Source organism: Corapipo altera, unplaced genomic scaffold (assembly GCF_003945725.1).
Source record: "Corapipo altera isolate COAL_440 unplaced genomic scaffold, ASM394572v1 51, whole genome shotgun sequence".
In the NCBI taxonomy this organism is placed as follows: domain Eukaryota; kingdom Metazoa; phylum Chordata; class Aves; order Passeriformes; family Pipridae; genus Corapipo; species Corapipo altera.
Window position 1 is genome coordinate 3,145,062 of NW_020884892.1, and position 15,908 is coordinate 3,160,969.

At 42.2% G+C, this 15,908-nt stretch overlaps 1 protein-coding gene across 3 annotated transcripts in view; it reads right to left on the minus strand.

Moving 5' to 3' along the window:
• KHDRBS3 (KH RNA binding domain containing, signal transduction associated 3) overlaps nucleotides 1–14,359 on the minus strand; it is a 98,921-nt gene extending 84,562 nt beyond the window's left edge. For 2 of the 3 annotated variants that reach the window (XR_003528051.1, XM_027645682.1), the window contains exon 1: nucleotides 13,860–14,359. Coding sequence is in view for 2 of the 3 variants with exons in the window: in XM_027645682.1 (XP_027501483.1) it covers nucleotides 13,860–13,947 (88 nt within the window). In the remaining variant the exon portion in view is untranslated. The remainder of the gene's footprint in view (nucleotides 1–13,859) is intronic. The other variant, XM_027645683.1, reaches the window with a different exon arrangement.
• Nucleotides 14,360–15,908: the final 1,549 nt, after the last annotated feature.

A 15,908-nucleotide genomic window follows, 5' to 3' on the forward strand; every position in this document is an offset into this window, starting at 1 on the left:
ACTACAGAATGAAGTTAACTTCTAGAAGTGGTAGAGGACAAAGGGGATGCATTTTAAAAAATACAGTTGCTTAAGAAATTCAGAGTCTGGATGCCCAAAGGATGAAGGACAGCTGAGCAATAATAACCACTTAATGGGGTAGATTGTTCTACTACTCCTTGCTACTAGAGAGAAACAATGCAAAAGGTGCCTTTGGTAAGAACAAGAACCCCAAACGGTCACAGTGGATACTTGTGGACCAATGAAGTCCCACTAAAGAATGGCTCATGTTACTAAATTTTATATCTCACTTCCCCTTATCAATTCATTTATTTTAGAGCAAGTGCAGGAATGACATATCCAGTAACATACAGAATAACCACCTAAAAGGCTAGAATGTGCTATTTCGCATACACCAAAGAAATAAAAGTGCTTAACTGAACTGAAAAATACCTGACTGTGTACTAATAAATCTGAAAAGAACGTTTAACCACAGGCAAGATAAGCTATTCCTCACGCCATCCAGAGAAACGCAGGGATGTGTTACAGATGCCTCTACCAAATTTGACATGTGGGTTTAAAGACACACAATCTTCAGTGTGTCACAGAGCCAGAAAATGCCAGAAATGCATTTATAGTCTTTGTTGACTATAAATGGAACTACATTCCCAGGACTGCTCTTTTTGTAGTATCCCTTTCTAAAGCAACATAAAACTAACTTAACAAGTTACTATTTAAATTTGCTATAACTACCTTAAAATTATGAACATAACGTTAAATTATCAGAAAGAGCTGGGAATGAGGAAAAGCTTTTTCCACTACATTCATACAGCTATTACTTTACCCTTGCATAATAACTATCTACAGGCAGTACCTCTTGACAAGAAGCATGAGATTAACTATGTAGCTGGCCAGAAGCATCTATTATCTTTAATCTATTTTTCTGAAGGGGCCATCTGCTCTTATTTCTTCATTTTGTGGCTTAAGTTGAAATTGCATTCACTATTCTGATGGGATTTCAGCGAGGTACATGCAAAAATGTCTCCCATGTAAGGATGGTTGTCTTGAGGATGAAATACTTCAAGGTGAAAAGGGGAAAAGGGTTATTAGCAAAAGCTGACTATAGTTGATACAGCTCAAACAGCTAATCAGTCATAAATACAATGAAAGAAAAACAATGGTAGTATTTGTTTTATTACAGTACAGCTTGACATCCATTACTGACAGGATGCACAGGCATGTTTAAGGTACCAAACCTGAATAAAGCAACTATGTTTGCTTTCTGCATTCTCTGCACTCAGCCCTTTTCAGATGACTCTGCAGAAAAGTTTCAAATCTCAGTTTTGATAACAGCAAAGAAACGTTCCAAATGAGGTGCCCCAAAACACTTCATACAAATGCTGACAAGACATACCTACGTGATTAGCACCATTCACACAGACTTGGAAATAAGGAATAGTTACTGCTGAAAAATTTACTCAAATGCAACCTACAGGTTTTGCACTCTAGGCAGGTATTGCTCCAGTGGAACAATATTAAGTTAACAAAGTATTCTGAAAGGATTGTACAGAATTAAACCTACAGCTTTACACTATACTTCAACCAAGTAGGAAAGAAAAGTACTTTTGATTCAATTTTTCCCACCCATCTTGCTGCTTTACCCAGCAGAAAGACCAAGCAGGAGGCCATCCAGCAACCTGAGTTAGTGCCTAGAGTAACTACTCAGCATCAACTTCATGTAAGTCATCATAGCAGGCAGCCTTCTAGGCAACCAGCCATTTGAAGCTTTGGTCATTGCTTTGAGCACATGGACATGGATAAGGGATTGGTGTACTCAGAACCTACAATCTACTCAGAGGCAGAAAACATGTTATGTTAGCACAGTGCTCAGCATACCACTTCAGTCTAAAGAAACTATGATCTACTGGTCAAGACAGCAAATTACATCCATTTTCCACTGTCAAGGCATTAATTTAAAGGATAATTTGCCTAGAATTCTTCATAGAACTGATCCCACAGCCAGCCACTTGCCACTTATGACGTAATGAAATGTACATCAGCATTTTTAATTAACCTTACATTGAACTATGTGAGCTGTTACTTAGTGTTCCAAACAAGCCGTATTATTTCAGGTCCTCAAGCTGTATAAGTGCATCTATAAGCAAATAATTTATAAATAACATTATGATAGTTTCCCTGCACACTCTATTTAATCAGCTGGTAGAGTGATATTCTAAGAGCTTGAAGTTTAAAAGTTTGGAAAAGTTTCTTTTGAAACTTCATTCACCACTTATGACTGACAGCAGTCTAACTAGTTCAAGTATACATGAAGAAAACACCACAGGCCCAGGCTATTTCAGTTGCCATTCATAGAATCATAGAAGGGTTTGGGTTGGAAGGGACCTTGAAGGTCATCTAGTTCCAACACCCCTGCCATGGGCAGGGACATCTTCCACTAGACCAGGTTATTCTTGAAGTATCATCCAACCTGGCCTTGAACATTCCCAGGGATAGAGCATCCACAACTTTTCTGGGCAACCTGTGTCACCACCCTCACAGTGAAGAATTTCTTCCTAACATCTAATCTAAATCACTCTTCTTTTAGCTCAAAACCATCCCCCCTGTACAATCTGGTGTCATCTTTTACATGTAAAGTAGGGGCAATAAGGAAGGGGAGCATGTTCAAAGTGGCATTTGTCTTCCTGAGCGTGGTGGAGTCCAGCTTTCCTGGAGACGGCTGAACATCTGCCTGCTCATGGGAAAGGGTGAATGGATTCCGTGTTTCCCTTTGTTTCTGCGCAAAGCTTTTGCCTTGCTTATCAAACTGCCCTATCTTAACCCAGAGCTGACTCTTAACCCGGGGTCTTCCACCTTTTACCCTCCCGATTCTCTCCCCCATCCCACCACAGCGGAACAAGGGAGTGGCTGAGCTGCCGGCTGGGGTTAAATCAGGACAGGGACACACCTGCGCTTCAGGATGTGGAACAGACAGAACACATCTGGCTGCGAGAGTTGATGTGACACCCAAACACCAATGGCACCCAGCATCCACATGCATCCCCCACTGCTCCGATCTCCGCTCTCCAGAGGGGCTCACACTCGATCCCACTGCCCCGATCCTGGCTCTCCAGAGGGGCTCACATCTGCTCCTGGGAGCCCCGATCCCGGCTCTCCAGAGGACTCACACCCGGTCCCACCGCCTCGATCCCGGCTCTCCAGAGGGGCTCGCACCGATTACCGGAGCCCCGCAGGGCCGGGCCGCTGCCGCCCCCTCCCGGCACCGCTCCCGAAGTGACGCCAAAGCCTTTCCGAAGTCCTTCAGAAACAGCTCCACGCAAAATGGAACATGCATAATGACTTTTCTTAACACCTAGGGCCCTACTGATAATACAGAGTTCTCGGACAGAGATGCATCCAAAAACCTTCCCGTGCAAGCTACATCGTCAGGATTTCTGCATCACTACATATAAGATGCCCTATCAGTATCCTACTGGAAAACGCACTGTGGAAGGCTTGTGCTCTTTCCAAAGTGCACCCAGAATCATAGTTCGTAATTGCCCGAGATCCCCAAATTCACAGAAGAAACAAGGCTGAAAAAAAATCCTCAGAGGTCATTAACTCCCTGTCATGGATTGACCCTAGCTGGCAGCCGAGCCCTACACAAGGTGCTGACTTCCCCCCAGGAAGGTGGAGAGAACTCAAAGAGGAAAAGTGAGAAAACTCGTCTATGGAGACAAAGACAGTTTAATAGGTAAAGCAAAAGCCAGGCAGGCAAGCAAAGCAACACAAAGAATTCATTCACCACTTCCCATGGGCAGGCAGGTGTTCAGCCATTCCCAGGAAAGCCAGGCTACATCACATGTACCGGTGACATGGGAAGACAAACAGCATCACTCTGAACTTCCTCTCTTCCTTTTTCCCCCCAGCTTTACATACTGAGTGACACCATGTGGTCTGGAATATTCTCTGGGTCAGTCATCATCAGCTGTCCCAGCTGTGTCCCCTCCTAAACTCCTTGTGCATCCCCAGCCCCCTCACTGGTGGGATGGGGTGAGGAGCAGAAAAGACCTTTACACTGTGTAAGCACTGCCCCACAGTAATGAAAATATCCCTGTGTTATCAACCCTGTTTTCATCACAAATCCAAAACACAGTCGAATATCAGCTACTGGAAAGAAAATTAACTCCACTCCAGCCAAAACAAGCACATCCCTCACAAGCACTTTAAAGGACTACACTTATTCCACACATTTGTTTCACATGGTAGAAACAGGTTTTGTGAAGATGCAGGTGCCTGCAGGGGAAAAAAAAAAAGTCTAAAGAACAGATAGAGTAAACCTTAACAACATGATCAATCTTCTGGTGTATGCTTTCATACAGGAGGCCAATAAAAACCTAATCATTTTTCCAGACCATGGATGCATGGTGTAATAAAAAGGTCAAGGGCATATGATAAGTGAAAAGAATCTTTAAGACCAATTTGTGTTACACAAGACAAATTGGACCACAATAGTCCTTTCCAGTCTTTGAGATCTAGTACTAAGGTGCTGCATTTCACCTTGTAGACCAGACTAAGATATTACCAGGATAACTCTAGACAAGCAGCAAGTGTTAACTAGAGCTAAAGGTATCACTGCAGCCTATCTGCTGTGAAGCACAAAGTGAAGCAGCTTAGCTTCACCAGACATTAGGCTTTAAATGGAGAAACTGAGTCAAATCATTAGGATCAAACTGTTTTGCTTTGAGAAACACCTCCAACTATTACAGAAGTCTCAGGGAACCCCTTTAAGGGAGGCAGAAGAAGAGTCATCTGTGACCGTGTTTCCTCAAAATTAGGACTTCTTGATCCTAAAAAAGCAGGATGGAAGTAGTCATGAAGCAGTCAGATATTTAGTAAAGTAAAAAAATGGTATCTGAACTTCCATGACTCAACGAATGGATCAAGAACATCATATCCTAGCAGAGAAAAATCTGTTTTCCTTCAAACTCAGGAATGGATATGAAGCATGGTTAAGCATAACAAAGCCAAAGAACCAAACTGACGCAATGGATCTTAGTGCCTTTAACTTTCACAAAAGTGGAATTTATCATTTTGCATTAGTATGAAGGTGGGTGGAAGAGAAAAGGGTGATTTTGATTTTTTTACTTCACTAGTTTACCCCATGGAGCTGTATCACTGAAGTCTGCATTCAGGGCAGCACGTCATTTCTGCCTGGTAGCAGAAAAAAGACAACAAAAAGCTCCTCAGCCCTCTTATACTGTGAATCTGATCTCAGGGAGCAGAAACAGGGCTGCTGACCAGAAACACATCAGGATTGGTAGTTGACGACCTCTAGTTAATTAGGACACAGATCAAAAGGAACCAGTAACCTTTGTCCATTATCAGCAATCGGAAAAGGAGAAACATGAAAGGAAAACTGACCACATTAAAAGCAGTCCTTCCATTTCTACATCTTTTAAAAACATTATTATCCCAAAGCAGCAGGAAAATTGACTGAAAAAATCTAAAACTTTTTGCTTTCAAACACATCTACTTCTCAAAGTACTGCTACCAAATGATCTGAGGTAGTAAAAGGCTACAGACACATTTACACTCCAAGCATTCAGCAAATGCAGCTGCAGTATCAAAATTGCTTCTGCTTTGACTTACAGAATCAGAGAATATTACCCACAAGGATGAGACCCACAAGGATCATAGAAGCCAACTCCTGATCCTGCACAAGACTAGCCCATGAGTCACACCATGAACCTGAGAGTATCATCCAAACACTTCAGAACTCTGTCAGGCTTGGTGCTGTGACCACTGCCCTGGGGAGCCTGTTTCAGAGCCCAGTCACCCTCTGGGTGAAAAACCTTTTTCTAATATCCAACCTAAATCTCCCCTGACACAACTTCAGGCCATTCCCTTGAGTTCTGTCACTGGTCACCACAGAGAAGACATCAGTGCCTGCCCCTCTTCTTCCCCTCACGAGGAAGTTTTAACTGCAATGAGGTCTCCCCTCAGCCTCCTCTTCTCCAGGCTGAACAGACTAAATGACCTCAGCTGCTCCTCATACAGCTTCCCCACTAGACCCTTCACCGTCTCTGCTGCCCCCCTTTGGGCATTCTCTAATAGCTTTAAATCTTTCTTATATTGTGGTGTTCAAAACTACACACAGTACTCCAGACTTCTTCCAATATTCTTTGTCTTGTGTATAAAAAGGTATCTTCCTCTGACTATTTCCTTTGAACGATCCAGAGGGATTATTAAAGTTGAAGAAAATCAGTAAATCCTCAAAGGATTTGCAACTTCAGGTTTTCACTGTCACTATATTATACTAAGATCAGCACAGCAGCAGTTGTTATAACATTTTCTTTTGGATCGAGTACAATAGGTTTACTGAAATGATTTCTAATCTTTTAGGTTTCCAATTACTTTGTCAAGAAATACTTCCTAGAAAATAAAGACCTATAAAAGAACACCTATATAAGCCAAAAAAGCAAAAGATTTACCATCTACAAGAATTAAACTGACATTTGTTTTCTGCCTTGCAACTTTGTTGATGTTGAGCTGCTACCTTAAGCCAAAAGTCTGATAAACACATCACAATAAGAAATGAAAGGCAGCCAGCAAATAGCAACTGGAGATGGAGAATAGGAAGGAAATCCATTTAAATTCCTAGTTTCTTATTAATTTTACCTTGACAATAAGGTAAACCAATGAAAAACAAGACAACATAAAAGAACAATAAGTGATAAATATGACAAAATTGAGTTCAAGGAAAGGAATATTTTAAGATAAGCATGCAAAGAATAAAACATGCACTGCTCAGCTACTGAGATGCAAAAATAGATCACTCAGCCTAACAATGTTTCTTCATGCCATCTCTCCAGTTGTTGCTCTTTAATTTGCTCCTTGTCATGAACAACCACCCTATATCTACCATACAGCCCAACACTGACAGTTCAAAGAGCTTCACAATCTAGCTGAGATCAAGAGTCCACAAATGCACCTCACTCAGAATCAAAGATGTCAAGAAATGCAAAATCCACCAGCCCTTGTATCTGGCTCAAGAATTAATCATCCATTACTAAAGCGCTGTGTGTTTTCATCTGTATTTTTTTGGCCAGACATTTCACCATCATTTTAAAAGGCCTCTTAGCATCTTTATTTACTTCTGAAGGCAGCCAGGCACACAAACCACAAGCCAAAGACCACTCTCACACAAGAATCAGAGCAGCAAGAGGCCTACAGACCTTCTCAAGCTTGCAGAGCATTGTATTTTTTCCATTATTTCCTCAAAGATTAAGACATATGGACTTAAGTACCTAGAATGTCACAGGAAAATGAAATTCCCGAGTCCATGTGCCCTTATGGCCTTAGCTTAGGGTCATAAAGACATTCATTTTCTAGCTAGTGTTATACTTGAAAAATCACTCTCAGCTAGAAGCACATGACTCAAGTAATTCCCAGTACTACAACCCCTGCCAACAGCTCCCATTGCATGGGTGAGACTTGCTTTCCCAGGATTCAGGGGTAGACAACCCCACTTTATCAAGATATTCCACTTTCCCAGTAAAAGAGTCCTGTCCTTCATAATTTCCTATTTGAAAAACAGTATTAATAATGTAAACATTAAGCTTGCAAGATTCCTGCACAGTTCAGCTAAGAACAGTCAGTTAATTCACCATAAAATATTAGGTGCGTCAGTTACCAGTTAATCCATTTAAAGATGCTTTTTACTGAACCTGTTAAATACTAATTAAAAAGTCATGCAGTATCACACTGAATACTTTACAGAGGTTACTCAACTCTGATACCTGATTCTATCAAATCAAAGCACATCCTAAATTCTTTTCTTTCTTAATTATACTTTAAGTCAGAGAGGGGGAAAAAACTCAGGGGCTAGAAAGGTCACATAGATAAATTTTTAAGTACTTGCAAGTAAAGTCAAACAAGCCACAGCCCAGAAGAGCAGCCACTCAGTGCTGTGACCTTCTTTCTGATTCCTCCAGTAAATAAGTACTCAGAAGGTTACAGTTTTAATTTGCATGGCTGGTGTCAAAAAGGATTGAAAGTGACAAACCATGTCAGCCTGCATTTGAAACCTTTAAATTCGATCTCTCTCATTGACTGCCAAAGTGAGTGTGCAAGTGAATTAGAAGTCGGCTTTGGACTAACTGTGATCGCCGGTGAGCGGCTGCAGGCTCAGTCATGCTCCAGAGCAGATGAGCCCAGGGCTGAAGAAAGTATGATTATCTTCAGCTGCATTTCACAGAAGCCCTGTTAACATGACTGGAATATCTGATAAATCACTTCCTCAGCCTTGTAGGAGACTAAGATTGAAATCTTATTTTATAGGCCCTAGGACTGTCCCAGTACAGTTTCACCACAGTAAAAGCAAAGAGCAACCATGACAAAAATGTGAACTTCTGAAGTGCTACCAAATACGGATGGCTGAGATGAGGGACAGTCTCTGAAATATCCCTTCTCCCCTCCAAGACTGACTACTTTTCATGCTGCTTTAAGAAAACAGAAATAGAACCCAAGTCAGTCTTCCCTGGTTTGACGGTGCCAACATCACACCACATCCACTCCCATTTCTGTCACTCAGATTTTTCATCACACTTTGCCTGGCAAATACCCAATTCCACCAACACTTTTTTAGATTGTCTTCTAGCAACCAGACCAGAAGAGTTTATTTAACCTCTAAGAAAGACAACTTAAAGTGACCCATTGTCTGAAAAAAAATCTGAAGGGCACAAAATTTACTATATCATTGAAATTAATAGGATGTTCCACATAATTTTGAAACCCCCTCAGCTTTCTACAGCTATATCTCATTTTCAAAACTACTATGACCTTTACGAAGTGTTTTGAAATCCTCAAAGAGTAGGACACTTGAAACAAGTATTGTTCCTGTGATTGATACTGAAATGAGAAATAAAGGAGAGTGTGAGGTTACATCAATCGAGTACATGTAACACCATGAGGGACAGGGAACGAGCAGCACCATGTGTGTCTCTGACATGCCACGAAACACCTGTCCACACAGAAAAGTGGATGCTTCAGTAGCAAACTGATTACTTTTATCACAATATATGTATGTCACTACTCATAATCAACTATTTTTATAAGAAAAAGCTAGACACCCTTGCATACTTTGAATAAATCAAAGTTGTCCTGGTTTCAGCAAGGATAATTTTCTTCCTAGTAGTTGGTATAGAGCTGTGCTTTGGATTCAGTATGACAATAATGTTGATAACACACTGATGTTTTTGCTGTTGCTAAGTAGTGCTTACTCTAAATCAAGGACTTTGCAGTGTCTCACACTCTGCCAGGGAGCAGGTGCTCAAGAAGCCCAGAGGGAGCACAGCCAGGACAGCTGACCCGAACTGGCCAAAGGGATATTCCACAGCACAGAACATTATGCCCAGTATATAAACCAGGGGGATTTGGCTGTGAGACACCGATCACTGCTCAGGGACAGGCTGAGCATCAGTCCACAGGTGGGGAGCAACCGTATTGTCTATCACTTGCTTCTCTTGGGTTTTATTTCTCTTTTCTCCCTTTTCATTGCAATTATTATATTTTACTCTATTTCAATTACTGAACTCACAAGTTTTACCCATTCTCAATTCTGCCCACATCCCATGAGGGGACAGGGAACAAGTGGCTGCACAGTACCTAGTTACCAGATGGGGCTAAACCACAACAGAAATCAGTAACATACACAGAACCTTAATTTATTAAGCTCCTACTTCACTCATTTTTACAAAGCCATCCCTTTTCTGCTAAAAAAAAATAAAAAAATAAGAAATCAGACCATTAATATCCCCCAGAAAGCAGAAGGTGAGTACACTTCCTCACGCTCTATTCTCCCTGATATTTAGGGAGGTACTGCCCTATTTGAGTTCCTGCTCAAAATTTGACACAAGACACAGTAAGCCTCTGCTGATCACTACCAGACATGTGGCTCAGGGAAGCCATTCAGCACACAGCTGGCACATACAGCCACCTACTGATAGGAAGGTTTGGTATTCCTGTGCATCATCTCACTGACAGTTTGAAGGAAGCCTTGCCAACTTCAGATATTATCTCAAGTCTCAAAGCAGCTAAAATGAGCTTGTAAGGAAAAATTCCACAGGTCCAGTCTACACAGAAGAGCTGTCTTTCAGCAATGGCACCAGGACTCATTATCTTCTGACATAAGGATTTCAGCAGCCCTAACTTTAATGACAGGATTCTCCTCACCTACCTATCTAACTTTACAAACAACTGCCAGGCACTCATCTTAATGTCTCCCCTGTTACAAAATGTGTCTGGTATCAACATGTTTTATTTACAGTTAGTTTCTTCCATCTGCAGTTTCAGAAACTCCATCCAACAGTCATAAAATATTTGTCATGAATCAATACTATACGTAGATGTGAAAGATGATAAACTTTTCTTACAGATCTTTCAATATTTTTAGAGCATTAGTCTTGATCCAAGTTATGACAATCAACATTACACTTTCACGTTTACCAATGTTTACATACAACCCCAAGTGCAAAGTCAGCCTTCAAAATAAGGCCTGATTGTATAACTAGCATCACTTCCACACAGAGAAATATTTTTCAGATTTTGCATAAAGATGAGCACCTGAGAGTTGCAAATAGGAAAAATACAAATACAAGTGCACTAAGCTCTTGCTTCTTCATAGAACCTCATCTTTCCCAAGGTCCTTCAATTACAGAACTTATTATAAGCTAATAACTGGACATAATGTTCCAATTCCCATTGTCTGGGACCAGCTGCAAATTAATCCTATTAACATGGTCACTTTGCTACACATGCAAAGTAAGTCTACTTCCAATCTGTAACATGTTTAATGGCTTACAGGCAAAAAAAATCCCCTTTTTAGGATGGCTTAATGTTCAAGTATACAAATAAATCTTCTTAATTAGAGCAAGGGATAAAGTCTAGTCTCCTGTAAAAGATTCCCACTGTTCTAAAATTTAAGCAGTAGGTGAATGTTTCAATGACTGTTTAAAGTAAAATTTAAACAATAGGTCTCCCAAGGAGACAAGGCATCAAATCCTCAAGCAAGAGTTTTCAACAAGAAAAATCATCACTTCCATGTACCATGTGGGAACATTGAGGGATACTGATATTTTATTTTAGTGCTTTCACAACACTTAGAACCAGGTTTTAAGGCAGAGAAATTGCTGTTGTGCAAATTTGGAAAGACAGATAACTAAGACACGGAAAGAATGCTTTTGTGGACAGTATTATTAACCTCCACTTTGTTCTTTTTCAACTGAAATGCTACCCTGGAGCTTGAAGCAACTCTAGCTCCAATTTTTTCCTATATCATGTAGAATTATGTCATTTGTGTGTACTCAATTATAATTTGTAATTATAAGTATAATATGCAAATATGTTGACTTCCATCTGGAAACTGTAGTTATCACATTTCAGAAGTCCAGACGCAGGACTTTTCCCTAGAAACCAAATTTCAACATGATCAGAAATTTGTTAGCAATTTGGCTCTTTTGTCTAAGTAGTACATACACCTCAGTTCCTTTAGCATCCTGGACAGATTTACTAGTCCAACCATACAATTCTTACAAATCAATCTCAACTTTCTGAAGAAAGCTGGCTGACGTACAGTATTTCAGTTTAAGTAAATACAGATAGCAAATTTAATAGCATTAAGACATCAAAATGCTATTACATAATTAAGCTGGTTATTTAAAGCACTTAAAACCTTTGCTAAGACATTCTCCCAGATACCCAAAAGAAGTCAAACTTGGAAACCTGTTTCATTTGAAATGTAAAACCTAAACTAGCCTAGTCTAAAAAATTAGATCAGCCATTTCATTTGCCTGCACACTGAACTATCACAGATAATATTCAGTGGACCTGACATGCAAAGGCCATGCCAGAACTATTGCATATACATTTCCACTAATACTTTTCATTAATTTAAGTGCCTAGTTATTACAACTGAGAAAAAATAACACCCATCCTGATAGTGTTATAGCAGGATGGGTTTGTAAAACATCCTCTCCCACAATCATATTTTTCACCTGTATTATACAGTCATTTCATTTTATTTAGTTCTTTGGCAATTCTACAACTATATATTTTACATTGAATTTATACAGATTTCCGTTTTAAAGTGCAGTTAACCAGTTAACAGTCATCCTCCTTATCTTTTTTTGGCTGTCTTTAAAATATGAAATACTTCAGATTTAATTCAAGACTGTACTTTAAAAGTAAGCAAAAAATCAAGAGACACACTAGATTACAAGAGGTCGGATTTCTGTCTGTCTACATTCATTTTTTCCACTTATAATATTTATTTTTGAAGCTGAATGTTCACATGTAGACACCATAATGAAAGGCAAAAGTTTCAGTCCTCTAATTTCTCATTTCAGTGAGAACCTCAAAAAGTATCATAAACCGAAAAAGTCACTATTTTGATAGTAGCCATGAAGTAAGATATACTTCCTTAAACATAATTTGCAAAGTAGTAAATCACATACTTTTGTACCTCCTTAGAATAATTTACATATGCAAAAAGGATTCTTTCTTCCCTATCTGGAGAGGAACTTCACTAATTCACAGCCATCAAACTAAATTTTAACAAGTTTTTTATTTACACCAAGCACAACAGATATCGGTTTATTAACATAATTCTCCTTTTCCCACTATCAACGGTGGCATTTTTACAAATTCAAAGCTAGGAAAAACATGCAAAATACCAACCACTCAAGGACATGCAGATACAACTCACAGGGTATATACATTCCACGGCTGAAACTGCTGACAGCTACCCCTAACTCCAGAGTATTGCAGCAATAGTTGATTCTTCTGATTCAGAGACAGGCATTTGCATTTGTTGTCCACCAAAACCAATAAGGCATTGAAAGTAGCCCCATATATTTAAACCTCTTCATATTAAAGGATGTAAAGTACACCAGCACAGCTTTGTAATCACTGCAATTGAAGCCAGAATCATTTTGGCTGTCACTAAGGTATATGAGAAGATCAGTTCACAACTTATTTCACACAAACATCCCAAAGCGCTGTATCAAGCGCTCGTCTCCCCAGAGTTGTACTTGAAAGTCACCCGCCAATTACAGAGTATCTCCAAATGTATATTAAATCATATTCTAATTCACAGAGAACGACTTTTCTAGTCAGAGTAGCATCACTGAAACAAAGAGCTAGCACTTTAAAACACATCTGACATGTCAGATGCAAAAGAGGTGTGGATCGTTTATTATCTGGAGTTATATAATTGCATAAGAAAATATGCTTTGTGGGGTTTTTTAAGATTTACTAAAGTGTACTGTTGGTTGCTTAATATTTTAGCTACGCAGCCAAAAGTTCCTAGGAAAGCACATCTGTTGTAGGCTCGCTTTTGAGAAGGTTCGCGCATATATAAGCAATAATCTATTTATTGTTCAGAAACAGGATAAAAGAAGAAAACCTTTTGGGGTTTTAAACTGACGCGCAGCCCGAGCAGAGCACAGCAGACCCAGTTGTTCTAACGCGACCATTCAACTCGGAATAAAACCTATAACTCGAGAAGCGAGCGATCGCAGAATAAAATCCGCGTGGAAGAGGGGAAAATGCGGGAAGGGATCCAGCGCACACTGCCTTCGGAGGGATGCGCTGCCCGACGGAGGGCGGGGAACACCGACAGCCTGAACACAAACAAACCCCACCAAGCGGTGCAAGGGAAGGGTGAGCCCTTCACTGAGCATCCAACCGGGAGCTCGAGCACAACAAACCGCTCCAGGCGGTGCAGAGGGAAGGGCCAACTCCCAGCTGAGCAGCCCCGGCGGCCGCCGTTCGGTCCGGCCCGTCCCCACCGCGGGACCCCGTCGTGCCCCGCCGCCCCTCACCTTGGTTGACGAGCCGTAGGGCGTGGGTGAAGGACGGGTCCAGCGAGTCCTTCTCCGCCATCAGCTCGGGCAGGTACTTCTCGTCCATGGCAGCGGCGGCCCGGAGCGGCAGCGGAGCCGGGGCGCCGGGAGCTCCCGCGGGGAAGGCGCAGGTCCGAGTCCCAAGCGGCGGTAAATCCTCGGAGGCAGCGCTTCCCCCTGGCCGCCTCCCGCCCGGGGCTGCGGGGACGCATCCAGAAGGAAGCGCCGCGAGCCGCCGGCCGGGAGCGGGGAGGGAAGGGGCGCGGGCCGGGGGACGCCCTCCCTCAGCGGGCAAGTGACAAATTCCTCTGCAGAGGCGCACAGGGAGGGACGGGGGAAGAGACGCACCGGGGAGCCGCTGACCCCGGCGGGACGGCCCCCCCCCGCTCACAATAACACAACAAAAAGCGGCGGGCGCGGTGCACAGACCCGCAGCACACACCCAGATCTCCGGCGGCGCTGCGCCGACTAAGCGGGTGAAACGTTGCGCCTCAGGCTTATATACCCTCGATGAGGCCACGCCCCTACCGTCCCGAAGCCCTGCCCCATCCACGCCCCGCCTTCCGGCTCCGCCCAATGGGCGGTGACAATTGAGCACCACCCACCGCCCCTCTTGCTCAATTGGCGACTCGTATTGGATAACGTCTGCTGTCAGTCAAGACGGGCCTCGGCTTCGGATTGGTGGGTGCTTCTGTTCCCGCCCCCCTGTGTCGGTGTGGGGCCGGCGCTGAGGGAGCGCTCGCAGAGCGGCTTCGTGCTGGCACTGGGGCCGGTGGCGGCTGCGGTCTGGCGATGACGCGGGGTGCAGACTCTTCAGAGGCTCCTCGGCCCCATAGCGGCCCCTCTCCTGAGGGGACAGCCCACGCCATCTGCTCCGACCCCACGAGCCCCCGCCGTGGCCACTCCCCGGGGGCCGCATGGTCCCTGAGAGCGGTCGGAGGGTTGGGACGGCGTCCCCCCCGGTCCATGTGAGGTGTCACGGAGAAAGACAAATTTGTGTTGAAAGGAGGAGCGAAAAGGCGATTTTAACTTGTTTGGGTTTTTTTTTTTTCCTCCCCTAAAGAGCGGTATTCTCTCTTTATGCGTCGTGTTGTATTTATGCCTCTAGTAACGCAAAACACTTCACAAACACCAGCCAGAAAATCTCATTCCCAATGAATTTCACCGACGTGCCTCTGGAACGGGGTTTGTGATTCAGCCTGTTTTAAAGCAGGAAAAAGAAACAAAGTTTAAAAGAACTTGCTAAAGCCTATTTTCCTGGGTTCTTTTCAGTGGATACACTTGGTGTATTAGATCATTATTCACTTTGATCTTTAGCTTTGAGGCTTTACTTGGCTTCCTTATTAGTCCTTAGGTGTTTCATCAATGACTTTCGGGTGACAAAAGCCCGGAGGAAGCCAGACCAGCTCCTCTCTTGTCACAGAGCACAAGGGCAGAGCAGAGGAAAATTACTAAATCACTGGAGCCAAACCCATAATGTGAAAGTAGCATTTTAAATCAACGTTTACTGGAAAAGCTGATAAGAAACTTGAAGTGATGAGCTAGAGTTAAAAGACCACTGAAAATGGTCTTATATCTGTGAATCGAATAACCACACGTTTAGTTTTGTGTTTCATGCAAGAAAGAGATCTGCAGTGTATCTTAGTGATATCCTTGCAAGATGGGGAGGAAAAAAAGCCCTGAAAAAGTAAGAAATCATGAGAAATGCTCATTCAAAGCTTTGAAGCAGAGTAAGGCTCCCTGCTCAGGATTACATGTGTTCTTTCACCCTGAAAAGAAACAAAAAAAAGGGACCATATTTTAAGGTGTCTTATTCCTTGCTGTATTTCACAGACTGGAATACCTCATAAAACAATGTCTGATATGTTACAACATGAAATATACTTTGATTTACATTCTCTCTACCACCATTCCAAATAAATCTTGACCCAGGATGAGCAGAAACAAATTTGCAAAGTTCTATTTAAAAAAATCCTCTTGCATCAAGCTTGACGGATACAACTAAAGCATACAAGCAGCTGGAAAAAC